This window comes from Lutra lutra, chromosome 10 (genome assembly GCF_902655055.1).
Source record: "Lutra lutra chromosome 10, mLutLut1.2, whole genome shotgun sequence".
Lineage (NCBI taxonomy): Eukaryota > Metazoa > Chordata > Mammalia > Carnivora > Mustelidae > Lutra > Lutra lutra.
The window spans coordinates 38,355,060-38,381,876 of NC_062287.1; the positions used below are offsets into that span (position 1 = coordinate 38,355,060).

At 48.9% G+C, this 26,817-nt stretch overlaps 1 protein-coding gene and 1 long non-coding RNA gene across 11 annotated transcripts in view; one reads left to right on the forward strand and one right to left on the reverse strand.

Annotated features, from left to right (window-relative positions):
• The window catches only part of LOC125078911 (uncharacterized), a 55,976-nt gene extending 40,477 nt beyond the window's left edge, over positions 1-15,499 (reverse strand). For both annotated transcript variants that reach the window (XR_007121007.1, XR_007121006.1), the window contains exon 1: positions 15,367-15,499. This is a non-coding gene — a long non-coding RNA (uncharacterized LOC125078911). The remainder of the gene's footprint in view (positions 1-15,366) is intronic.
• Positions 15,356-26,817, forward strand: part of SMCO4 (single-pass membrane protein with coiled-coil domains 4) — a 59,921-nt gene continuing 48,459 nt past the window's right edge. Inside the window, exons 1-2 of one of the 9 annotated variants that reach the window (XM_047692157.1) lie at positions 15,361-15,531; positions 17,588-17,803. In XM_047692157.1, coding sequence (XP_047548113.1) covers positions 15,414-15,531; positions 17,588-17,803 — 334 coding nt within the window. In that variant the 5' untranslated portion in view covers positions 15,361-15,413. Of the gene's footprint in view, positions 15,532-15,629; positions 15,811-15,989; positions 16,191-16,554; positions 16,618-16,666; positions 16,725-17,587; positions 17,804-26,817 lie in introns of those variants that run through there. The other 8 variants (XM_047692163.1, XR_007121005.1, XR_007121004.1 and 5 more) reach the window with 8 other exon arrangements.

A 26,817-nucleotide genomic window follows, 5' to 3' on the forward strand; every position in this document is an offset into this window, starting at 1 on the left:
TTGTTTGGGAATGATTCCCATTGGGAATGGGCTTTGAGGGTAATGCACAGGAAAGTCAATGGGTTATTGCAAAATGACAAGGTCTACCTGGCATGACATTTGCCATTCAGGAAGATCTTAGCTGTTAGTCATGTTTATGTTGCCCTCTGGAGAATGCCACTGGAAGTTAACCCATTTTATTTATTTATCCACATATTTTATTTTAGATGCAATAAACAAGAGTGTCCTTCTCAGATAAAACACTTAAATTAGTCCAATGGTGGGTGTGGCATCGTTAAAATATATATGTATTTGGTCTTTGTCCTTGGTTCCTGACACAGAGATCCCAAATCCCTTGGAATTTCTTGAGTGTGAGGGACACTAGGGATGTTTGTTGTGAAGAGGTCACTCGGGGCAGGCCCTCAGATAGCTTCAGAATGGGGGCATGTGGCTAGAAAGACCAACCTTTGTTTAGAAGCCTGGAACTTTCAGCCCCTCCCCCCTCAGCCTGTGGGGAGGTAGGAGAGGCCTGGGGGTTGAGTGAATCAGGTCATTCAGACAACCGGTGGTTGGCTGTGGAAAACAGGCTGCAGCATTCTTGAGGGAGCAACATCAGTTCGTCCATCATTCGGCACAGATATCAGAAGATACACCTATCTTCTGTCAAAAGTGTATCGCTGACTCAAAAAGCACAATTCCATTTTTATGAATTGTATGAAGAGAAAAGATAAGTGTTTAAACATTTCATAGGATGTTCCTGTCCCAATTATTATTATTATTATTAACTTAAATTTTGTTAGTTGACACACAGTGCAATATTGGTTTCTGGAGTAGAATTCAGTGATTCATCCCTTATGTACAATACCCAGCGCTATCATGACAAATGCCCTCTTTAATACCCATCCCCCATCTGGCCCATTCCCCCACCCACCTCCCTCCCTCAACCCTCTGTTTGTTCTCTATCGTTGAGTCACTTATGACTTGTTTCCCTTTCTCTCTTTTTTCTTTTCTCTCTTCCCATATGTTCATCTGTTTTTTTTCTTAAATTCTCCACATGAGTGAGATCATATGGTATTTGTCTTTTTCTGACTCACTTATTTTGCTTAGCGTGATACACTTTAGCTCCATCCACTTTGTTGCAAATGGCATGATTTCATTCTTTTTGACAGCTGAGTAATATTCCATTGTATACACATACACTTCTTTATCCATTCATCGGTTGATGACATTTGGGCTCCTCCCATATTTGGCTATTGTTGATAATGCTGCTATAAATATCAAGGTGCCTGTACTCCTTCGAATCTGTATTTTTGTATCCTTTGGGAAAATACCTATTAGTGCAAATGCTGGGTCATAGAGCAGTTCTATTTTCAATTTTTTGGGGAACCTCCATGCTGTTTTCCAGAGTGGCTGCACCAGCTCGCATTCCCACCAACAGTGCAAGAGGGTTCCTCTTTCTCCACATCCTCGCCTACACCTATTTTCTCTTATGCTGTTAATTCTAGCCATTTTGGTTCCCATCCCGGTTATTATAAAGGCCTCCTAGTTCCTCTCCCTGCTTCTGTTCTTGTCCTGCTCTGCCCACACTCCCTCCCCTGAGCAGCCAGGGGAACAGTGCTAAGAACCCATCGATGACTTGCAATTGTTTTTAGGTTAAAACCCAGATTTCTTACCATGGCTGAAGTGACCTACGTCATCTATCTTCTACCCTTCCAGGCTCCTAGGACGATGATGATGATTGATACACAGCTAGCATTTACTGAGCATCCACTCACACTCCACATACCCTACTTCTCCTTTTCTTGAACTTTCCCAGCAGCCACACCCTCCTCCTTTCCCTTCCAAATACTCACAGAGCCCTTTTTCACCTCTGGACTTTTGCATTTGCTGTCCCCTTGGCTCCGGATCCTGTTGCCTCAGCTCTTCTTATGGCTGGCCCACATCCCTTCATCAGGTGTCAGTGCAAACATGGCCTCTGTGGAGAGGCTGTCCTTGACCCCTCCCTCCAAGCAGCTCTCCACAATTCCATCCTTTCCTGCTAAGGAATCCTTGCTGATGAGCACTTGCTTGAGCCTGTCAAGGTCATGTTTATTCTTTTCTCATGCCCATCTGTTTTCCCATCTAGAATGTTCTGTAAGCTCCATGGTAGTGGTTTGCTAACCACTGCCTTACTCACTGCTCTAGCACCAATGCCTAGTGTGCGCACAGAACGGAGGAGGTGCTCAATATGAATTTAGTGAATGAACTGATGAATGTGTCTTAAGAATATTATGTAAAATGTTTAAAAAAAAGTCCCTATATATTTCTTTGTAAGTAGTGACCACTTAACCCGTGTCGATGTTTATAGATTAACAGGCCAGGTTTTCATCTGGTCACTAGATGTGTGTGCACTTGTTAGCTGGCTGATCACATGAAAAGCATCCCAGATGAGCCTTGGGGAAACATACCTAAGTGTTTCAGATACAGCCGGATGACTGGGGTTGTCCTGCCACTCAGTTAAGAGCAGAGAGCTGCAGGAAGAAGGAGTGAGTCTGGGGCTGTCCCAGAAGCAGCAGGTGCACATGCTTTGCATGGGGAATGGCTTAGTGTGGGCTGGAACTTGGGGTAGATGGGGTGAAGGTGGAGGGGTGATGAGAGGCGGGAGATAGTGTGAGGGCTAGAGCACAAAGGATGGAGAAAGTTGCTGAATGCCGTGCCAAAGAGGACAGGCTTTATGCAATGGCTGGCCATGGGAATGAGGGAGAACCCAGGAAATCAGGGGGATTAGATTAACACCCCACAGAAGGCAGGGCATAGACTGAAGAAAGCAGGGGCTGCAGGTAGGACATGAGGCTCTCTGTCCGTGATGGCCGTACAGCCAGAATGGAGAGGAGGCTGTGCACTGATTTAATGCTCAACACATTGGCTCAGTAAATACGATATACCAATATGCACATTGAAATATACCACACACCATATAAACTGGTTAAAGACAATTCAGGTCTTCGGATAGAGAGGCATATGCTTTCTTAAACCCCACTCTGATTGCTAATGTAGACATAACCATCGCCTGTCCTTAAATGAAGTACCGTAGATTTAATAGGTATTAGATTGCAGGACTAAGGGTTGGAAGGGCCTGCAGGGTAGACCAGTGTCCTTAACCTTCATTTTCACTGTATGGCCTTGATCTTTTCACCAGGGGCTTCTTCATGCCCCTGACCACGCCACACACTCGGCTATCCCGAGTCTGGCTCTAGCTCTCAGCTCTCTGTTTCTTTCTCCTACCCCTGCTGGCTGAGATCCTATTCATTCTTCTTGGCCAAGGTACGCAGTCACATCTGATGCCTTCCATAACTTTGTTCAGGTAAACTCAATTGCTGGGTTCTATGCTCCTGTGTCATTTGCATGGAGTCCTATCATGTAAATTACACATGGGGACACAGTCGCGTGGGGATCAACAGGGAAGGCTCTAAAGACAGACTGCCTGGGTGTGCTGTTGACCAGCCATGTGAATGACTAGACTGCTCTGAGCTTTAAGTTTTCTTATCAGTGAAATGAAGATAAGAATAGCATCTCTAATAACACCATCCATCAACTACGGGTTTTGAAAGGATCCGACGGGGTAATACATGGGAAATGCACAACAGTCCCCCTGTTAAGTAAGGGGTTAAGTTTGTTAGCTATTTTCCTGCTTGACTGTGGGTTTCTGGGCAGAAGGAGTGTAGGTCTTATTCATCTCTGTAACCTCGGAGCCTGGAACAGTGTCTGGCACCTGGTGGTCCTTGGGATATGCTGCCGAATCAGTGGATTGCTCGGACAAGGAAATTGAGGCTCAGAGCAGTTAAGGGACATGTCCGTGGCCTCACTAGGCCATGCACCCTGAACCTCGTGAACCCCTGGCCAGTGCTCTCAGGTTTGGGCCTTGAATTGGTCACCTCTGAATGCGGAATCAGCTATTCTGCCTGTGTGCCTTTAGCAAGGAAGACTTGGTGCATTTAAACTCACTTTGCAGGTTGCCTTTTATGACGACTTCGAGAGAGACATTTACAGTTACAGAATGTAAGAAAAAAAGAATGTAAGTGTAAACTTAGGAAATTACTGTGATTTAGGGAATGATAGGTATTATTTTTTCACAAGTTTTGTATCATGTGAGTGTGTGCTATGGAATAATTGGAACAAAAGTTGTAGATAAACCTGAAGAGGGCTTATTTTTAAGATCAGGCCGGATGGCAGCACGTGCATTCTCTTTCAGACCTTTGCAAAATGGGTGGTATGTGTAACAAGTGAAGTGTGAGCTATTTCCTCACAGTATTTATTGGTCTCACACACTGTGAAGCGGTGGTGTACTCATGCTCTGGGGCCCTGATTTAGAGCCTCAGTTCCCTGAGTGTGGGTGTCAGGGAGAGGGGGAGGGCAAGGAAGGGTCCAGTTTCCTGCCCTCAGAACTGAGACGTCTTGTTCTCCACCTGCCACGACTCTGGGTCTGCTTCTGATTTGAGTGGGGAATTTGGGGATCCCGAATCCACTGCAGACTGGTTCTGCTGTTGGGCCCACTTTGACCTGGGTCTCCATTTAAGGAAAGGAAACCAATTTGTTGATTTCCCTCTCTGTGTCAGGCTTTTATGTACTTTATCTCATACAGTCCTTGTGAGAATTTCACATGTGACAAAAGAGATGTCCAGAGAGATTCGGTGACTTAATCAGGATTCAAAACGTGGTGCATGTTGGAAATAACCCAAATACCCATCGACTGGCAAACATTCACAGAAATGCCGCATATCCATACAAGGGAATATTACTCAGCCATTAAAAGGAATAAAGGGCTGATGCAAGTTACGTATTAGCCAGGCGTCTTCAGAAAAAGCAGAAGCAATAGAAAATATGTACATATATCTCTCATATAGTAATATTATCTAATAACAAATATAAATACAGTATATATTAATATATACCATGCAATAATATCACATTGTATATAATACGTCATTATTGCCCATGATTATGGAGGCCAACAAGTCCCAAGACTGTGGTCTGCAGGCTGGAAACTCAGGAGAGATAATGATGTAGGTTCCAGGCTAGATCTGAGTCCCAAGGCAGGAAAGGACTGATGCTCCAGCTTGAAAACAGTCAGGCAGAGAGAGAGAGAGAGAGAGAGAACATATTCTTCCTTACTCAGCCTTTTCGTTCCTTTCAGCCCTTCATTGAATTGGGTGAGGCCCACCCACGCTGGGAAGAGCAATCTCCTTTTGTCAGTCTATCCACTCAAATGTTAATCTCAACCAGAAATACCCTTCCAGACACACCCAGAACGTCTGCCCAGCTATTGAGGCACCCGATGACTCTGTCAAGTGGACACAGAAAATTCACCATCACATGCTCTATGACATAGATGCACCTCAAAAACATGCTAAATGAAAGAAGGCAGACACAAAAGGTTACAGGTAGTATGGCTCCATTTACACAAAACACCCAGAATAGGCAAATCCATGGAAACGGAAAGCAGCTGTGGTTGCCAGGAGCTGGGGAGGGGGGGGCGGCGGCAGGGAATGGGGAGTGACTGCTTAATGGGTATGGGGTTTTCATTTGGGGTGATTAAAATATTCTGGAACCAGATAGCAGTCATGGTCGCACAGCACTGTGAACGTACATAATGCTGCTGAATTACAGTCTAAATTGGTTAAAATGGTACATCTTCTCTTGTGTTTTTTGGCCACAAAAATAATAATTTTTAAAACTCTGATGCCTCTGTCTTTGAAGACCTTGTTCTCGCACAGCTCGGTGTGCTTCTGCCTTGTTCCTGATTCTCAGGCCCTACCTTCCACCTCGCTCTCCCATGAAGAAATGGCTCAGTCCGTCAGTCCCTCTGTGGCAGGGGTTGCTGGCTTTTCAAGGCCATCCTTCCACCCACTTTCCTTCCCTCCCCGTAAACGTTGGGCTGGGGCTTTGTCCTACAGCAGGAAGCTATGATGTCACTCATTCCAACTTCCTGCCTGCTTGTGCTCTTGGCTGACTCTTCCTTCATCTCTCCGTGGCTCCACCTGGTCCCAGCTGCTTCTCTGAACTCTCATTTTCAGCCTGTCATTGTAGGGACTGGAGTTCCACGGGCTGCTGCCAGGCCAGCCTGGGCTTGTCCATCTCAGGGAACCGGCCAGGCTGAGCTGTGTCAAGGGCTTTCAGTGTCCTCCCCACTCACCATCAGTCCTTTCCCTCTGCAGACTCTTCCTTATTCTCCTACCCTATTCTTGACTCCTTGTCCTGCATTCCTGACATCCTGTACCTGTCAAAGTATCCCCAAAGTGACAATTAACCCTCTGCAGAAATGGAGTGAAGGCTATTCGTTCTGGCCTACTTTGCCCTTCCCCAGCTGGGCCCATGTTCCCAGAAAAGGTGGGTATCATCCACCCCACTTTACCACCACCCCTCCCAGTTAACCTTCCTGACCTATACCTCTAGGAGAGATGGTACATCAGGAAAAGAGCCACATAATCCACAACAGAGAAGAACCGAAACGCTAGGAATTTTGAATGCAAAAGGAAAGAAGAAACCATAACAAGCTCAGAGGAACGTGGTTGGGGACCCTTGGGGGCCTTCCAACATCACTGAAATCACATGTTGTAGGCAGCTGTGTCTCCCCTCCATGTCCCTGGACCCAAGGGCCCTGTTCTGTCCTGTAGGTGCTTGATTCCATTACACCTCATCTTCCTGCCGATATGAACCACATACCGCACCCCTTCCCAACCCCCAGCAGCCTTCAGACACCTGGAGACAGGGCACAACCTGCTCATTCTCTGAATAAGTGGCCATACTTCATTTGCTATGAATTTCCCAAAGTCCCTGCCTGAAAGGGATGATGTCATTCGACATGTAATGGGGGAAAAGAGCCCTTTTTATCTTCCAGCTACAAGGGGAAGCAGGCTGCATCTGGGAGAGATGGTATAGCGGGGAAAGAGCTCTGAGTGAGGCCTGGCTCACCTGTGCAGGGCAGACACGAGAGAAGGATTCAGAGCCCCATCAGACTTCTGGGGGGCAGAGGGAAGAGACACACAGGAGCTAGGACAGAGGCGTAGGGCTCTGGCCTGAAAAAGCAAATTTCTTGCTGATTCAGAGAATCAAGCAGTTTCTATCCTGCTGGTACTGCAGTAAAAGCAAAGAGGAAGAAGACACAGTCCCTGCCCTCAGGGTGGGGAGTAGAGGAGCCTGGCAGAATAGCCCGAAACAGCAAAGTAAAAAAGGTTGGGAAGAGTGGCAGGGAAACCTGGTGCAGGCCAGACCAGGGTGACTCTAACTGACACTGCGCCTAGTTTCCTCAGCCCCTAAAGGGTCATGAAGAAACAGTGGTGCTCTTCCTAAAGTAAAATGAGATATCTGATGTGAAGCCCTAACCCAGCACTGGGCACTGTCTGTGCCTCACAAAATGTCAGTTCTGGTTTTCCCTTTCTGAGCTGAGCTGCCTGGGCATCTTCCTGCAGGCCGTGGGCAGCCACAGGTGTCTATGAGCAGGAAAGGAATTTCAGAATACTGGCAGAGAGGGAATTGGGAAGGCTATGAGAGAGGCTTGTGGAAAGTTAATTCAAGCCTGCTCTGACCACATCCTGGCAAAGACCAAAAGCTCTAATGGGATGCGCTGAGGTCCCGGGGCCGGGTAAGTTACTGGAATGGGAAGGCTTGTGGTGATCCCCCTCACGCCCTGCTTTAGGCAATAATATCATGTCTGAAATCTCTTCCGGAAAGCTCTCTAGAGCTCTCAAGTAGTGGGGACTGCCAATCCCTGGTCCCCCAAGCGGAAGCAGAATGTGTGGGATAGAGAGGGAGGGACTCTACCCTCCCTTATCAATCATCGTTGCCAGCCATTTTCCACTCCAGCTAAAATTTAGTAGGTATATTAAAATGCATCCAGGCACAATAAAACTTTGTTTGAAGTTTAAAATATAGCTTGTCAGATGAGTATTTAGTGGTGTGTTTTAATATGCAGAAGTGCAAACCAGAATTTAATGTGTAGGCTAAAGCACACATTAGCAATTTCATAAGTGATCGGAAATTGCAGTGTACATGAGCAACTTGGGGGGAGGGCGGGATGGGGGAAAGAGGGAAACAAAAGATCATAAAAACTTGGGATCCATTTTCTCTTTTCTTTATTGCCCTAAGTAGGACCTTGAACTCCCAGGTGAATTTATAATGGCATTTCCTCTTATTTATTTATTACTTTATGTTATGTTTTATTGAGATGGAATTCACATAACATAAAATTAACTCTTTTACTCTGTATAATTCAATGGCGTTTAGTACACCTGCAGTACTGTGCTAAGTAATGTCACCTCCATGGACTCCCCTAACGGTCCCATCACCCCCAAAGGAAACCCTGATCCATTAGGCAGTCATGTTCCCCATTAAGCAGTCCCTCCTCATGTCACCTCCCTCCAGTCCCTGGCCATGACTAATCAGCTTTCTGTCTCTATGGATTTGCCATTCTGGATCTCTCTCTCTTTCTCTTCCTTTAAAAAATTTATTTATTTATTTATTTGATTTGATTTGTTTCTTTCCTATGATGCATAGGAGCTGGTGTGTTTCTCTGGGCCACCAGCAATGCCTGCTGCCTTGGAAGAATTCAGAGGGAGCCCGTTTGTTGATGTGTAGAAAGGAGAGGGACTGCAGGATAGAGCCTAGCTTTCTCAAATCACAATACATGTAGGGCTAGGAGACTGGCCTACTACATTTTTCCTAAGGGGGCTGTTAAACTTTTTGTATCACTGACCCCTTGGCAGGACCTCTTCTCAGAACAATGATCTGAATAAAATAAAGCATATGGGATTGCAAAGGGAACCAATTAGATTGAGATGCAGTTATAAAATACTGAAGTATTTGGTGGTCAAGTAATATATATGCTTCTTTATTAACACATTCAATAGCAAGATCTAGCTGTGGGTCTAATAACACTGTAATTTTAAAGTAGGAAGAGGTGTAAATTATATTTTGAGATGTCTGCAACACTGTAATGTGAGATGAAGATATCTGATTTCTACTGGTGGCAAAGTCACAGGTATTGCTAATAATACTGTAGCTTGTTGCTTGTGTTCATAATTAAACAGAACAAGAATGTATGTTTGTGAAAACAAAGATATAATTTCCCCCCCATCCCAGTTCACTCACAGACCTTAGTTAAGAACCCTTGCTCTAGGATTGATGGTTTTGAATCTGTTTTCAGCCAGGGGTCCCTCTGAGAATCTAACAAAAACTGTCTGCAGACCTTTTCACCAAAAAAAAAAAAAAAAAAAAAAAAAAAAAAAAAAAGCATTTGTCTATAGGCACAAGAATTATATCAAGTTTGTGGACCGTCTTGTGCCCATCCATGGACAGTTTCCAAGCCACTGGACCCCAGGTTAAAAATGCCAGTTCCAGATGTACCAACGGTCAAGGGCACTGAATCATTTAGGATTCTTTGGCTATAAATAACAGAAATTAACTCTGGAACCAGGCAGTTTTAAAGGGTCTTTGTGGGAAAAGCTTCTGGACAGTCTTATCTGCATCTCACATCCGGGATGAGTAAGCTCCATCCATGGCCAGGCTTTTGACTCTCTGATCATTGTTCCACGTTCTGTTCATGTCTGAGTGGCCTGAGTTGGGCTGGGTGCCCTTCCCTTCACTAAGGGAAGGCTAGTCCCCTTGATGAAATACTTCAGCAGACTGTATCTAAAGAGGACGAATAATTTGTCAGAGGCAATCTAAGACACTATTGTGAAAAATAATTGTTCTTAAAGAAAAAGAAAAAGAAAAGATAAGGGTGCAGACAGGAGGCAGGCAAAAGAAAAGCTCACCTTGCATCCCATGAAAATAAGTGATGAGTAATGACACTATTTTAAAGACTGTATTTATATAGTTGAGAGAGAGCAATCAAGCATGGGTGGCGGGAGGGCCAGAGGGAGAGGGAGAAGCAAGTTCCCCGATGAGTGGGGAGCCAGATGTGGGGCTCAATCCCAGGATCCTGAGATTATGACCTGAGCTGAAAGCAGATGCTTTACTAACAGACTCACCCAGGCACCCCTGATTTTTTCCCCCCTTAATTCTAAGACATACCTTCTGGGAACATTCTGATGCTTTTAAAACCATAACACGGCTTTCAGTATGTACATAGGTTGAAAGCAGCCCTGCCTTCCTCCCCACTCTCAGGAAGGTAAACTGTTGTTAAATCCGGGTTGCATCCCACTGTGGAGGAGTCTTAGCACTGGAGGAAGTATGGCCAGACAGAGTCAAAGCCATTCACGCTGATGACTTGAAGCATCAGGGAGCACACCCCAACCTATGCACTCCAGGCCAGCTTCTTTTCATCTTTACCAAGGCATACTTTACCTAATTTGGCTGTGATTTCAAATCAGATGTTTGTGGCACTACTGATTATGGAGCTAGAACTCAATCCCATTGAATGGGTGTTCATGGAGCCATAGCTACAAGTCAAGCTCTCTTCCAGGCACTGCGAGCATTACAACAGGAGGTGAACACAGAGCTTTCTGCTCTCCGAGAGCTTACAGCTAGGATATTGAGACTGCACACACATGCCTGCACCACAAACCTTTGTCATATTCACTTGGAAGGTCTACCTTAGTGCTGCGAAGGGAAACCAGGAGTTCAGAGAGCTGAGTGGAGGAGGCAGATCGTGGGGATGTCCCTGCTCTGAACTTGTGTGGAGAGAGGGCTCCTAGGACTCTTCTTGGAGGGGAAGAAGGCTCTGAGAAGTTGCACACCTCATCTTGGTCATTATCTAAGAGATACAGAAGCCTTGGGTGAAGAGAGCCATGGACCCAATGGGCTTTTCATGAGGCCAATACCCATTCACCTCTCAAGTCTCTGTTTAATGGTCTCTTCCAGAAAGATCTTCCCAGACCCCTCAATTTAAAACTAGGTCTCGCTATCAAACTGAGAGTTCCTTGTTCTCCTTCCAAACTCTTAGCAGAATTTGTAATTCTATGTTTATTTTTCTCTCCACTGGTCTGTGAGCTTCTCTAGGGAGGGGAAGGACTGTGTCTTTTTGCTTGCCTCAGTATCCACAAGTTTCAGTATACGGCCTGCACATACAAGGTGCTCAGCGAATATGTGTGGACTGGTTGAAAAGTTAAGTATCTGCTAGAAACCATACCAGGGCTTTCTGTTAATGGGGAAGCACGACTGGGGACAAGGACGCAGTTTTCCGGAAACACCTTTTGGTGTCAGAAGTGTGCCAGACAAAAAGGATGGCTGTTACAGAAGTCATTGATGAAGATCTGGAGATTATGGATCTGAGAGCTAAGATGACTAACAAGTGCTGCTTTTCTGGGTGGAATTTAAATCTGAAGTAGATTATTTACAACCTATGGAACAAAGGTGGAGCTTCCATCCTACCCACGTGGGCTGTTCTGTCTTTAATGGGACTGGGGTGGGGGGAGGGGACAGTGTTGTTAGTGTGGTCCTTTTTTCCCAAGCCAAACCCACAACAAAACAAACCAAAACATAAAAAAATGAAACTCTAAAGGACTTAGAGAAGCCTGAAGACAGGCAAGTTAATGAAGCTCTTATTTCTCCTTGAAATAGAAATTTAACATTTGCCAGCAGGGAGAAAGTTGTGAAGAAATTGAATTGAAAGAATCCACTGGGGTTCTTGGCTTGAGAGTTTGCTTTGGTTGCTGGCAGCAGGGAAGGCGTAGGGATTCCTTTCCCCTCCTTTAGCTGCAGACTTAAATTTCACAGAACCAGAGGCAGTGAGCGTGAAGATCTTGGTTGAACTTTCCATGCGTGCTTCGGTGCCTCCATACGAATGAAAGCAGAGATCTTTAAATGTTTCCTTCGATAGGATTTTATATCTTTCTGGAAGTGGGAAAGGCTACCTTTACCATAGAATTAAGTATAATTGTGTTCAAAGTCTCTGTTTAAAAAAAATACATTTGACATTACTACCAGTAAGAAAAAGACATTTTTATTGTAATACTTGATACTTAGTAGTTTTCTCTGGGGAATTCAAATTCTAGCTAAGTGGTTGGAATGGGTAGGCTAGTTTCTGGTGGAAATACAAATGTCTGGGGACTTAATGCCCTCCTACCCCTCAAGTATATGAAGTTGCGTATTTTCCCCTCGAGGATTAGGGAAGATAAATGTCATCCCTTGTCTAGTTCTAAAAAAAAACTCCTTCTATAAAGTCAGGCTTCTGGGAATTTGCATCAGATTGAAGTTCAACTTCATATGAAGGGGTTAATTGTTTGACCTCTGTATTCAGCTCTGCCTGACTTAAATATTTGAGGTGTCAGTTTTACCCTTTGTTAACAGGGACTAAAACCAGTACCTCTTCTTAGGGTTAAGTGGCTTCCCTTTGGTAGAACAGTGTTTGGTGACCTAGGAAAGACTCGTCCTGATACACACGTGCATGTGAGTGTGAGGACAGACACGCGTGCACATATATGCACTCAAGGTCACTGACTAGACCTCGAACCCAGGGTTTCATTCCCAGCAGGACATCTCCAGAACCTCGGGCACAGATGCAGTCCTGGAGTGAAGCCTCATTAGCCCCATGTTCTGACCAGGGGAGCTATATGACTGCAAAGTAGACGTGAGGCAGTAAGGGAAACAGGGGCTGCTGGGTGCTCGAGACTAAACAATAGTGGGCTGAGTGACACGCTACTGAGTCAGCTGAGAACTTGCAGGGCTTTGTCCAGGGGCCTGAGATGGAACACGGGTCATTTCTGAGGCTTTCGAGTTGCATGGACCAGTACGGATACAAAAAACGGCTGGGAGGAAACTGAGGCTGCCAACTTCTCATTTTGCCAAAAAAAAAAAAAAAAAAAAAAAAGACCAAAATCAAAACCCCCCATCTATCACAAATACAATACTCACTTATACAAGAAAGGAAAACATTTAGCTTTGCATTGCTCTTATGACTCTCAGGTTGCCCCTGAATGGCCAAAATCACTCCACAGACGAGCTGCCCCCACACAACCAAAGATAAGCCTGGGGCCCCTGTAGAGACCACTTGGCAGGCACACACAGGGGCCCAGGGAGCACGTTTATGAACACACACTGCCAACCTCTGCCCCTGGCAGCTGAACCCAATTTCAGGTCTCAGGGTTGTTACTTCGGCAAACGCTCTGAGGCACTTAGACTTCCCCATTGAAGACCTCTCCCTCTTGCTTTGCTGCTGATAAAATTTATCCCCAGCCCAGCATAGTGTGACAGGGCACATCCCTGATTCACCAGGCAGTGTTTTCTCATTTATTCTGAGTGTGAGTCCTTGTCCCGTTCCCAGTGTCGCACACCGACCCAGCATGGCAAGTCTTCTACAGATCTGTGTCTTCACTTCCTTCATGACATTCCAAGACAGCGAGCCCAAGGCACAAGTGCTCATCAGTCCTCTCTGCTTTTTCCATGTTTGCTTACATCCCATTGGCCCACGAACGTCATGTAACCTAGTCCAAAGTTAGCGTGGGAGGAGGCTGCAGCAAGGCCACGGACACTGAGCATGATTCCTTAGAGGTCATTAGTGCAACAATGTGTGAACTTCCCTTCTTCGACATGCATTGCAAGATACAGAGCCTTAACTTATAAATTATGGTGCTTTCACAAAGACGCAATAGAGATGTTATTACCAGTATAAGGAAGCATTTGGAGTCACCTTATTAATGGACTGAATCTTACATCAAATGGCTCTGCTTGCCTCATAAAATTATTCATTAATTTTTAGCAGTGGCTTTGGGAAGTTATGTACATAATATTTAGAGGAAAATGGCATTTACAATTATAATGAATTCAAGCAAGCCACACAGTAATACCACTGCCCCACTTTGGGACTTGAGGCTTGCTAATTTCATATTTAATGGCACACATGTCTCCCTCCCCCATTCCTCCCCCCTAGTATGTGTGGCTGAACGAATGTACCTGTCTCATCTCCTAGAACTCAAACTCCTTCCAAGGTAGGCATCTCACCTCCCCCACGCTTATTTTCCTCACCTATACCACTCAGTAGACGCTCCCTAAATGCTTGTTGAAATGATCAGTCAATCATTGCCTTTTACTAAACACTTCTGTGTTCCAGGGACTTCTTTCAGAGACTGGGTCACCAATTCTCTCAATGCCCCAGATAAGGGTCATTCTCTACAGTTCAACCCTGAGGTGCCCAAAGCCCAAGCGGGATGGGCTGGCCAGCCCAGTCCCACCTGAGGGCAAGACACTTTCCTCACAGCTGCCTTAAGTGAGGAGCAGGAAGCAGACAGTCAAAAGTGAAAAGATGGCCTCCAGTGTGGAGAGAGGGGCCAAGGGAAGAGGAAGAGGGAGTCGATTGCCATGACCCTCAAACTGTTCACTGCCTTTGCAATAAAATAAACACTTGTTAATGAAGACATTGGCCAGCGAAAGGCTGCTTGAAAACCCTGTGGGAGAGCCAGTTCTTGGGCTCTTTAAACAATCAACACCAGAGAAGTCTTGGTGGTGAGGAGGGACTGGAGAGGCCTTTTGGGCAGGTGACAGTCCCACAGGTACAGGGTATTAAGGCTGTCCTCAGGTGAAAGGTAGCCTTTTTTTTTTTTTTAACGTTTCATCTATAGTTTTTATAATCTACTAGATCAGTAATAATAGTGAAAATTGCGACCATTTTAGACACTACTGTTACGTGGCGTGCGCGCGTGTGTGTGCGCGGCAGGGCAGCTGGGCAAAGAGCTTTGCATACAACCCATGATCTCATCTACTCCTCACAACAACGCGTCGGACATAGATTTTATTATTAATTTATAGATGAGGTAACTGTGCCCAGGGAGACCGGCTTCCCGGAGATTTCCTGGCTTCTGAGTGGTAGAGCCCAAACCCTCAGTCTATTTGACTAAATGCCCCATATAACATTTAGCTGTGGGCCCTGCACGGCTTTGGTGCTGGTCTGAGGTGGGAAATCGGGAATCCCGTTTATTCAAGCTAAGCTGCGCACGTGTCTGTGTAATTTACAAAAACAAATCCAGGTCAAGATATCCGTCCGCTGGGGGCGCCTGGGTGGCTCAGTGGGTTAAAGCCTCGGTCTTCAGCTTGGGTCCCAATCTCAGGGTCCTAGGATCGAGCCCCACATCAGGGTCTCTGCACGGAGGGGAACCTGCTTCCTCCTCCTCCCCCCCGCCCCGTCTCTCTCTGCCTACTTGTGATCTCTGTCAAATAAATAAATAAAATCTTTAAAAAATTAAAAAAAAAAAAAGATATCCGTCCCCTGGAGGTTTAAAGGCTCCTGTGGCGAGCTGCACAAATCTCTACTCATTCATTCACTCTTTCCTTCCCTCACCAAGTTATTTATTGCGCACTTCGGTATTCCAGGCAGGGCGCAAACCTAGCCCTAGCGGAGAGAATGGCTAGCGCGAGAGACGTGGTGTTTGGCTCCCCTGCACCCACCCCCGTCCTCCCCCTCTCCGACTGTAGTACCTCGTGGGCGACCCAGTCGGAGAAGCAGGAAATGTGTCAGCCCGAGGATGACCTGTACCGGGGGCGCCAAGCGGCTGGGTGGTCAGGGCAGCCTCCCTGGAGGCGGCGTCAGCCCGGGCCCGGTATGCGACACTGGTCCCGCAGCCCTGCGGAACCCCATCGGAGGCGAGCGTCTGGGCCGGGCCGAGCCGGGGGGCGGGGCGGGGGCGGGGGTGAAGGCAGGGAGGGGGGCCCAGGTCCGGTCTGGGGGCCGCCGGCGAGTTAGGGTTAGGGCGAGAGGATTCGGCTTCCTGGCGGCAGAGGGCGCCTGGCGCTGCGGTCCACCGCGCCGGAGCCGCCCGCGCGGGCGCCGAGAGGAGAGGCGAGGCGGGGAGCGCGAGCGGCGGTGGCCACTGCCACGTATTCCCGGCAGTGGCGGCGGCGGCGGCGGCGGCGCGGGAGGAGGTGAGCGGCGCCGGCGCCCGCGGGCAGGTGGGCAGGGAGCAGCGCGGCGGCGCAGCGGGCGGGCGCAGGGATCGGGCGCCGGGCACGGGGCGGGGGTGCCCGCGCCGGGACAGCGCGGTTCCCGCCACTCCGGCTCCGCCTCCGCGCCGGGTTGCCGGCAGAGGCCCGGGCGCCGAGCCGGTCCCGAGCGCAACTCGTGCGGGCGGGGCGGGCGGGGGCCGAGGGGCCGCGAGCCCGCCAGCCAGTCGCGGCTCCGGACGGGAGTCCCCGCCGCTGCGGGAACGGGGCCGCGGCCGGAAAAGTTGGGGCGGACCGCTAGCCCGCGTGGGCCAGGCGGGAAGTGCGGGTGCGGGGCGGACCCCGAGGGACGCAGGGACGCGGTGAGGGGCGGTCCCGGGCGGGAGGCGCGGCGGCCGGGAGGGCCCCTTTTGGGAAGGCGGGAGCCGCGCGGCTCTTCCGCGGGCGGGGGAAAAGGAGGAGCGCGCTGGCTCTCCCGGCTGCAGTGGGCAAGTGTCCGGCCGTGGGGTGGGGGGAGGGCGTCCTTCCCTGCGGGTGAGGAGGGAGGGAGAGAGGTCCTCCTGGGGAGGACGAGCACGGCGAGGTGGGGGGGGGGCGGGGGCGAGCCGGTGGCGGGGTAGAGCGATGAGGAGTGGGCTTTCCCTACTTTCCGCCTCTTTTGGGGCAGACCCCGAGACAGGGGTCAGGCTCTGAGTTGGGGACACCTCTGGCGTCTGAAGACCGGATGGGGAGATCTTTTAAGGGGTGCGAGAGGGAGCTGAGCGTTGTTTCCTCCAGCGCTTGGGGCAGGTACCTCCCCTCCCTGTTTGTCAGGTTCACCTCCTACACCGCAGTGCTTTTGTCCGGGGGAAGTTGAGGAGGGATCCTCGAGTGGGCGAGATATTTAGGGTTCCAAGGTGAGCAGGATTGGACTGTGTGAAATCCTGACTACCGCAGCGCGCTGTCTGAAAGCGCAACTCCGACTTCCACCCATACCCACCCACCTCATTCCCTCTGCTTAGGAAATGACAGGGATTCCTGGGGTGGGCCAGCAGGTCCGTAAAGCCCAGCGGCTCCGCTGCTCGCGGGGTCCGGGGCATCCTTCAGGGGAGTAAGACATGGCCCTTGATTCCCTGGCTGAGGCTGGTTATTTCAGAAACAAGTGGTTCTGGAGATGCTGGATGCCTTATTAGAACAGCCTGTGTGGTGCCCCTTGACAACAGCGATGACTCATCTCGCTTTTCTCTCTCTCTTTTTTTTTTTCAAATAAACTTGGTATTCAGGACACAAGTATGCCAGGTCATTAGTGACCGGTAGAACTGGAGACCCACACCTTGGGCCTTCTGAACCCTAGTTATAGTCCTAAATCTGTCAGCAAGGAGGATGACCTTGGATGGGCCCTCTCTGAACCTCAGTTTCCTTTTCTCTGAAATGGGGTATAAAAACAGAACTAGACAGGAGTCAGCTTCTGAGGGAGACTGAAATCTTTTTCCTTGTGAGAGTAGATCAGACGCAGGACCTCAGCATCAGCAGATGATAAGGATACCAGGAGGCACTTAGAACAGATAAGATGCAAGAAAGACCACAAACAGCAAAACAAAATAAACAACTAATAATAATTGGTACAAGATTTATAGAATGAATACTGTTCTCATGCAGGCCATTAGCATATGTGGCTGTCCAGCTGTTTTGACTCTACAGTTGTTAAAAATGCTTTGAAAAAACTATGTCTATCTTATCTGCAGACCTGAATTTTTTTTCTTTCGTTTTAACCTTCAAGCCTGCCCTGGAGGCTCCGCTGGGTTGGTCTTGGTGCAGCCTTACTCAGAGAACACCCCCAGGATCTCTCATTGCCATTGTACTAAAGATTTCCTTCTGTCTGGCGGATACTGGGATCCTTGTACCAACACACTTCCATCGTCTTTTTCACTGTGGTTTGAGAAGTCGTGTGCCGATTCCTGTTGCATCTGGCATTTCTTCCCTGGTCTCCTTTCAAGTGAGTGTCATTCATCTGCAAACAGTTCATTAGACGCAGCACGTTAAAAATAACTTGAAGTCATAATGTGTCCACTCCACTTAACCCCCAGACCCCAGACCTGCTGGGCAACCTCGGACTAGAACTTCTAGGTCATCTGCTGGCTCGCCTGTTTGGGTACTGAGGGGCACCCCAGAGTTGAAATGACGTGACCGGGCCAAATGGCACATTAATAAGGAAGCCATGATGCTGGAAGGGGAGGAGGATTTTTTTTTCTTTCTTTCTGTGTTTTATCACAACTTGAATGCTCCTATCCTTTTGTTCTCTTCTATTAGCTTTCAAAATCCATATTGGGTTTGACCACATCATTTTCAGTAATCCTTTTTTTGTCATTTTCTTGGAGGCTGAAGTTAGTGGTTATCTCTGAGTCCGAAGTGGTAAAATTAAGTCCTCTCCCAATATGTAAATGTGTAACTAATTAGATTGAATCTTTAGAATACCGATAGTGTTTATGTATGTGTGCTTGTCTGTGTGTGCAAGTTTTATTTTCACTTAGGGCTATAAAATTTGTGAAAATTATGAAGCTAATAATAGTTATATTTGAGGCTCTACCACTTACTAGACACTGAAGAAACAAACTGTAAGTGTTACAGCTGGCTTGTGCAACTTACTGGTGATCTTTGAAACCAGATAGCCTTTGTGTAATAGTGGAAAAAGAATTCTTAGCTCTCCTACAGGGTGGTGGTAGGAAATGACATAATGTATATGAAAAGCAATGTGTAAGATGTAAAGTATCTTGTAGCCCAGGCAATATTTTAATGTAAGCACTTGGGGGTACTGGAAGCTTGAGTCTGTGAGTCTTGGTATCCGGTAGGCCTCAGTGTACCTCCTGAGCCCATCCCCTGACCTCTCTGAGCCTGTTCTCATACATAAAATCAGGATCACTGCCTTATATTAACTGAGGTCTACAGTGTGTGCTCAGTGAAGGTTGGCGTTCACCTCTTTCTCTCCCCTTGCTCACAGGCCCTCGGGATAATGGGATTGATGAAGTCTTCCTATAGGAATTGTCCTCAATGGAAAAAAAGGCTTTTGGGGTACATCTTTGTACTTATGAATAATACTGCCAGCTTTTGCCCTCCTGCCCCAATGCTCAGTGCACATGGTAAATATTCTAGGCCCTGTCATCATCTAAAAGGAGGGAGAGCAAAACCAGGAGCTAGATAGGACAGTCTTTGATAGAAAGTTGAAGATGGGTGAGGCTGGTTTCCCTTTGCGCATTTGGTGCCCTGTCTCCTTTTCATTTGTTTTGTTGGGCAGGGAGAAAGATACTGAGTTTGGGAGCGTTTCTAGCTGGAAGGAGGCACTGGAAGAGCCACAGTGTAAGGTGGGAGGGCAGGGTGGGCTGAGGACAGGGTGGTCTAAGAGCTGGACAGGAGATGGAAGAGTGGAATCTGACAGTACAAGTCAGAAAGGTCGATGTGAGGAAATCTTGGTTAGGTGTAGGATCTGGCTGAGTTTGGGGCCAGTTTCCATCCCATCCTATAAGGCTCTCTTGTGGGGCTTTGAAGTTTTTGTGCTCCAGGCAGATTTTGACTGGTTGTGGTGGCATCATAAATGAGTTTCCATAGTAAGTTGTATGCTGGAAAGGAAATTAAATTCCAAGAGGGTGTTTGTTGTGACTGATGCCAGAATTTCTCGGAGAATTTTATTAAGATTCCGTCAGCCCATAAAAGTACTTCTTAGTTCTCTGAAGATATTAATTAAGAAAGAGTTTTCAAAAAAATAGAAGTGTCTCCTTTGGGAGCTTTTGAAATGTAATCTTCCTAATTTTTGGAACAAATGAAGTCCAGAAAATCATAGAGCTGTGTGTTTTAGAAACATTTCCTCCCCAGAGTAATGTTTTCCAATTCCTTCCCTCTTCTTGCATTGTTTTGATAGTGAGTTAATTTTGGTTTCTTTCCCATTTTGGTAGCTTAATCTTTAGGTCAGTGACCTTTCGTGTGTAGATCTCTAATGAGTCTTCTTTGCCCTTGAGTTCATGGCTAGTCATTCATTATGAAGAGGTGGCAGAGCATAGGCTCCAGGACCCAGGTGGGGGACAGGTAGTCATCTCCATCGTGGTTCTTGAGGAGCAAGGCTGTCTCAGCTTGGATGTAATCCTGCCAGCAGCTCTCGTTGGTCATGCTATCCTCGATGCACGGCTGCAGATGTGGGCACCTGAACACGTGTGTCCACGTCGCCAGCCAAAGGTTAGTCGTAGTGTCCACTGTGACCCGTGTGACTCCAGTACCCACACAGGTAGAGACCTTGCCTGCTCTGTGGGGGCTGGACTCTGTCCTGTAGGCTGGGGGGTCTTCTTTAGGGAGAGGGGGTCAGGTCTGTGTTTTAGTGGGATAGGAAGTTGGGACTGGAAAACGAGTCCATTGGACTTCCTGGCACTGTGGAAGGGTGATGAGGGCTTGAACCGGAGACACTGACTGTGGCAGTGGTGATGGTGAATGGGGACATGTCAGGATGGATGGCGCTTTGTCCCTTTGGATGTGGGAGCTGAGAGAAGGAGGAACAAAATCCAGCCCATGCTTGTCTCTCCTCACCCCTCCCACTGTAGCTCTGATCTCCATGCAGACTCTCAGTAGACCGAAATTGCCCCTTTGGTTTCTTTCAATGGCTAGAGAAAGGTGCCCAAGTACAACCTGAGAGTGCCTTCCCCTCTCTTTGTCCATCTGCTAGCCTTATCCTTTCTTTCCAGGAGCATCTCACGGGATGGAATTTAGGTTCCTCCAAGCTCGTTTTCAGAAATGCTGGTTCAAGCATTGAGACCAAGGGGGAAGCGTCAAAGGGAAAAGGTCCCCAGAGAAGGAAGCCTCCCTGGGTTGGATTCTGTACTCCACTGCTCCCTGGTAGACTCAGTGGACCCACCAGGGGGGTGTGGTCCTTAGTTCTGGTTCTTCCCCCAAGAGGTGATCTGTCTCTAGGTCGGGGTGACTTGTAGCCCCCAGTATGCAGGGGGTAGGGGGAGGGTTGGTCGGGAAATGGGAGTGGTGGTGGGTGAGCTTACAGAGCTTGCCCTGGGAGGAGATGGGACCACCCTCTCATGAAGGGTGCAGACTCTGCGCGGGGCAGTGGGGGAGGAATGGGACACCAGACTCAAGTGAAGCAGAGTCAGGGCCAGGGGACAGAGTTGGTCCTGGTGGCTGGGATGTCCACATGTCCCCATCATAAGATGCTCTGTTGCCACCTCAGGGCTCTGCTGGTCTCATGCCCTCTCCCTCCTTCAGTGCCGGGCTCTGTAATAAACTTGCCTGGGCTTCCGTCTTCTGTCTTCCAGACTGCATAATCCCCATGCCCTTTAGATGGTTTCTCCTCGCTCAGCTGAGCCGGTTGATCAGGTTCTGGCTTTATTTGGGCTTTATCCTCATCTCGAGGCCCTCTATCGGACCGTCTGCTTCCGCCTTCTGCAGTCAGCTGTCTCTGCTGCGAGTCACTGCAGAAGACTCTGCACCCCCACTTTCTGCTGGATGGTCACCCCTTTCCTTCCAAGATGTAAGCACTTTTCAGTGCCCTGAGAGCAACTTTCGGCCTCGCCCTCGCTGTGGACCCAGGGCCTGTCGAGTTTGGCTGCTGCACTAATAGGGTGCCTGGTTCCTGGGAACACATCGGTGCCTGGGGGGGTTAGTGTCTTGCCTGCTTCTCAAATGTTATGCCCTAAGCCAAGCCCGTCTGTTGGTTCTCCCTTTGCTTCGTGTTTAGCGGTGTGTGTATGTTTGTTTTAATTATTACTGGGAAGCAAACAAGATATCTATCAAATATTTGAATCTACAGAAGAGCTGCTGCTGGCAAGCAGAAGGAAGAAATATATATTTAGGCAGGCTACCATTGATTTCTCTCTCCTTTTCCCACGCGGTTGCTGCTTTGTTGGCAGAACATTTGATTTGTGTACTGGTTCAGTCTGGATTTCAGTCGTGAGCTAGAGAAGATGCTCGGGCCCTCTGCCTAAGTGGAGGGGCTCCAGGGAATGGCCTGGGGCTGCGGCCGGGGGGGGGTGGTCTTACCCTCCCTGCGCCCCCCGCCCCCCTCCAGGAGCCTGGTGCCTGGGGCCTTTGTAGGGAGGTTGGAGCTTGGCCAGGCCGCTGCTTTGGGTTCCCTGGGAGCAGCTCTGCTGGCCTCCACTCTGCTGTTGGAAGAAGGGAGTTCTCTCAAATTTGGGTTTTCTGTTATTTTCTGGTCCTGTGGTGCTGAATGGGAGGAAGGCGTTAGCATAGTGAAGTTTGGGGCCCAGCAGGTTCGGCATGAGTTCAGCTTCCGCAGAACTTTCACAGAAGTTTTTCTTGGCTCCCCGCCCCCCAACATTGCCCTTCTTCCCTGCCCTGCTCCCAATCCAGTCTTTCTTCTGTGACTTCGAAATTGAACTTGGGGAGACCTTGGAGTGTGGCACCAACACTTGTGCAGACGGGCGGGGCAGTTTCACACCAGAGAAAACCCGGCATTGTCGCAGATGCTGCTTTTGTATTAGGAGTTCGGTTGCTTTTCTCCGAAACAGTATACGTAACACGTGAGTATATGAAGCTGCTGTACCCCACCCTCCTGTTCAAGCAGTATGGAAGATCCTCTCTCCCTCAGCACCCCTACCCCACCCGCCGCAGCCCTGCTGGGGCCTCTGAAGGAACCAGTTTTCGCAGTTTGTTGCCTAGCCTGCAACCATCCGTCAGCCCATCCAGACGCAGATATGTGTCATTTTGTTTCTTCCGTAAGCAGAAACTGATTCCACCCTATGTCCCCGTTCACTGTTTCCTCTTTTTGCCCAATATATTTTATAGAATTTTCGTGCATGTAGCTCTTCTCTCTTAATTTGTCTCGTATTTGTCAACGAAGTATTGTATAGAATAGATAGATCATAATTTTATGAGTTTGGCCCGCTTTTCGCTTTTCATAGATGGGTAAACCAACTCATTGGTTTTGCTATTATGTTTTCATACATGGACATGGCTATGCATGTACGCATGTGGATCTCTAGGAGTGGAACTGCTGTGTCACAGGTCCTACACATACATACATACATACATTTATTTATTCATTCATTCATTCATTTATTTGACAGAGAGAGGGAGAGAATCTTAAGGCAGGCTCCATGTTGAGTGCGGAGCCCAACGCGGGGCTCGATGTCACAACCATGAGAGCATGACCTGAGCTGAAATCAAGAGTTGGATGCTTAACCAACGGAGCAGACTAGGCGCCCCAGGGTACTACATGTTTCAGCTGTTTCAGGGGTGTCCCCGCCGTGTGCTCGCAAGGACCATACTGGTTTAAATTACCAGTGGCGGGGCGCCTGGGTGACTCAGTGGGTTAAGCCGCTGCCTTCGGCTCAGGTCATGATCTCAGGGTCCTGGGATTGAGCCCCGCGTCGGGCTCTCTGCTCAGCGGGGAGCCTGCTTCCTCCTCTCTCTCTGCCTGCCTCTCTGCCTACTTGTGATTTCTCTCTGTCAGATAAATAAATAAAATCTTAAAAAAAAAAAAATTACCGGTGGCGTATGAGGCTGCCCACTGTTCCATGGATTCACATTCTTCTGGTGAAAGAAGTGGATATGGTTAGTAAGCGTTTGATTGATTATTCGGTGAGGCCTTGAGACTCATCATTTAGTGTCTGGACCTCAGTGGCCAAGTTCGTCGTAATCTTGGAGGGTGAAGGAGACAAGCTCTCGAGGACCGAGACTCTGCTCCAGGCGGCGTGAGGGTCCTGCTACCAGGGGTGTCATTGTGTCATTGGAAGCAGAGGCCTGTGGTTTCACAGTCTCCCTGCTTTTCCCCAGAGGCTAGATACTGTAATAGAACACTTGAATTTTGGCGTAACCTGCCAGAGCATTTCTGTGAACCTCTCCCTGAGGAGGCAAGCATGTGTAAGCAGCCTCTGGAGACTGGTGGGTCCTGGATTGTCGACGCAGGGATTCGAGGCTGGACGGCTGAACTGGGAGGACATTTAAAGATGGTGGGCTGGAAAATCAGGTGGGCTGGAAAAAATTAAAGATGATGTGTCTGGAAGAGCCTCCAGGAATATGGTAAAGCAAGATTCTTTTCCTCCAGTGGTGTGGTGGTCTCCCTCCGTCCTGGCTTGTTGTGGGACTATTATGACGGGTTGTCTCTTAGCTGGGTGCCTTGGGGGAGAAGCCATGGTTTCTTAGAAGGTGTTTTGGGGGGCTGACCTGGTAGAGGAGGCTTCTAGAGGGCCCCATGATTGGGCTCACCTGGGCCGATTCTGCAGGCTGAACAGTCCAGTGGGCTTTGGGTAGCTCTGGATTCCTGCCCGACGGTGTTCTTCACCTGCCAGAGGGTAAACGGGGCCAGAGAGGAGTGATGGAGGAGTCAGCCCGGGGTGGTGTGGAAGCTCTAGGGACAGGCCAAGCCAGATTCCAGCCTGTGCTTAGCCATTTATGGCTGTGTGACTTAAGCAAAGTTCTGTTTTCTGCCTGGGCCTCAGTTTCCTCATCTGTAAACTGGGATCATATCACTACCTACCTCACATAGTTGTTGTTATGATACGGACCGTAATGTTTGTAACGCTTTCAGCATATTACCCAGTAAGTACTTGGTAACTATGCTCTGTGTCCCTTTTCCTTAATGTTTATAAATCCATAGTGTGTATTACATGGGCTAAATATCAAAATACAAATAGTGTGGTGATTAAAGAGGGGCATCAGAAGATCAGTAGGTGACTAGAGCTAGCTTGGGATCAGTTGGGGTTGTGGGACTAAAGAAGGGGAGAAGGCAGGAAGTTTTGGTGGGAACCTTTGCAGGGGCAGGGGAGCAGGTGTTACGTTCTCTGCTCTCACCAGACCTCCTGCTGTGAAACCCCAAAGCCCCCAGGATGCCGAGAAATTTTCGTGGTTTTTTTTTTTTGTTTTTTGTTTTTTTAGATAGACTGAGTGTTAGGGGATCCTTAGTACAACTTCTCCCCTTTGGTTCTGGGGAGGCTGAGTGAGGGCCTGAGAGGTGAAGTGAGTGAGGGCCTGAGAGTGAAGTGTGTTCCCCGCACCACATGGCTGGCTGTTTCAGAGGGGACATGGGGTCCAGCTCTCCTCCTCCGTGGGGTTGAGACTCTTCTCCGCCCTGCCCCCTCCCCACATGCCACATACTGCCTGTTTCCAGGTACGGGAAAAGAGAACCTTAGAGTGTTGGCTCTGCCAGCGGCCCCTCCTGAGGCCCTTGTGAGGTGAGATCACTGACATTCAGAGAGATAAAGTCAGGTACAGGTCAAGATGAGGCAGGGCTGGGATTCCGACTCGGGTCGGCCTGGCTCCAGTGCTCATGCTTTGACCTGCCTGGTGACGTTGCTGGTGGCACTGGCCCCCCGCTGATGTCTGTGCTGGTTCGTACCCCTGCTCACCTGTAATCGCACTGCTCTCGGGTGATGTCCACACGCGTGTGTGCACGCATTCTTGTGAGTACGGCAAGTTCACCTGAAGTCCCTCATTTGTTTGCTGCTGGTTGGTTCTGCAAACCGGAGGTCTGCTGACCGCAGGTTGAGCACGAAGAAAGCTGCACCTGTGCCCTCCAAAGCAGGCCGGGCCTCTGAGGTCCAGAGGGGATAAGGGCAACTTCATTCGTGGGTGAGCTTGTCTGGGGGCCTGTCAGGAACAGAGCCATCCAGCAGGGACGTGGATGGGGCCTGGGCAGAAGGCGTGGGTTGTGGAGTTCAGGATACAGAGCCCTGTGACAAGGGGCTAAATCGTGTGAAAATGAACTCTGCGAACGAGACGTGGCCTGTGGTGGGAGGGATTTCAAAGCAGTATGCGGTAGGTGCCAAATGTCCGGCCCCAAATGTAGAGGTAGCAGAATGGAGATTTACTCTGGGCTCTGCAGGTCTGAGAAGTAGCACAAATGAAAACAAGGCTTGCCTACCCCTTAGAGAGCTGGTAGGCCTGGCTTCTATCCACCCTTCAGGTTGACGGTGAGGACACTGAGACCCGGAGTGATAGTCCTCATTGGGGGCCAGCTGAGCCAGGGGCCCACCCTTCTTGCCTCTCCACCCACATGTGCAGGTGGCGATCACTGCATGTGACAGCTCCCCGAGGGCTAGCGTAACACTTTGCACCTGGAGGAGCTCAGTGTCATTTGTCAAATGAACAAACAAGGTCCCAATGCAGTTCTCACCCTGGCTTCTCTGTCTCTGAGCAAAGTTAGAGCATTTGCCTCTCAGTTTTGTCCTCTGCAGGATGGGTACAATACCCCTGCTTCCCTTCTAAGCTTATCTTCATTCATCAGAATGGGCCAGACACTTTTCTCTGTCTAGGCATTTGGTACTGAACCAAAGAAGCTAAAATCCTGTTCTTCCGGGGTTTATTCTCTAGTGGGGGATGGGGCAGAGAATCAGTAGTGACAATTCATGGTCCATCCATGTATGAGTTTCCTAGGCCTGCTGTAACAAGCACCACAGACTGGCTGGCTGATGGTTCCGGAAGCTCCGAGGGGCGGTCGGAGCCCCTGGTGGCTGCGGGCAGGCCTTGGTGTCCTTCGTTGATGGCAGCATAGCTCTTCTCTCTGCCTCGGTCCCCACGTGGCCTTCTCCCTGTGTTTGTGTCTCCTGTGTTCTTATAAGAACACCAAGGTCATTGCCCTACGGGCTGCCATCCTCCAGTTTCCAACTGTGGTCATGTTCTGAGGTCCCAGGTGGACATAGATTTTGGGGGGGACACTCTGTAGCCCAGAACACTATGCTGAGTGGTGATGACTGCTGAAAAGCAGGGGGTGTGCAGAGGACAGAAGGTAGGGTGGGGAGGTGTGGATCAGGCAGGCCTTGTTGAGAAGGAGGGGTTTGAGCCTCCCTGTGGAGAAGTGGGGGGCAGGGGCTGTGGCATGGAGGGGCAGAAGAGGCTTTGAGGTGGGTATGTGCCCCTGCCAGGATAGCTTGGGGCCCGTGTGGCTGAAGTCCTGTGTGTGCACGTGCATGTGAGATCAGGAGAGCATGAGGGCTGGGAGATAAGTGAGGGCATCTGGGATGGCCTGGTAGCTCTTTGCCAGCTTTTATGAGGACTCTGGACTTT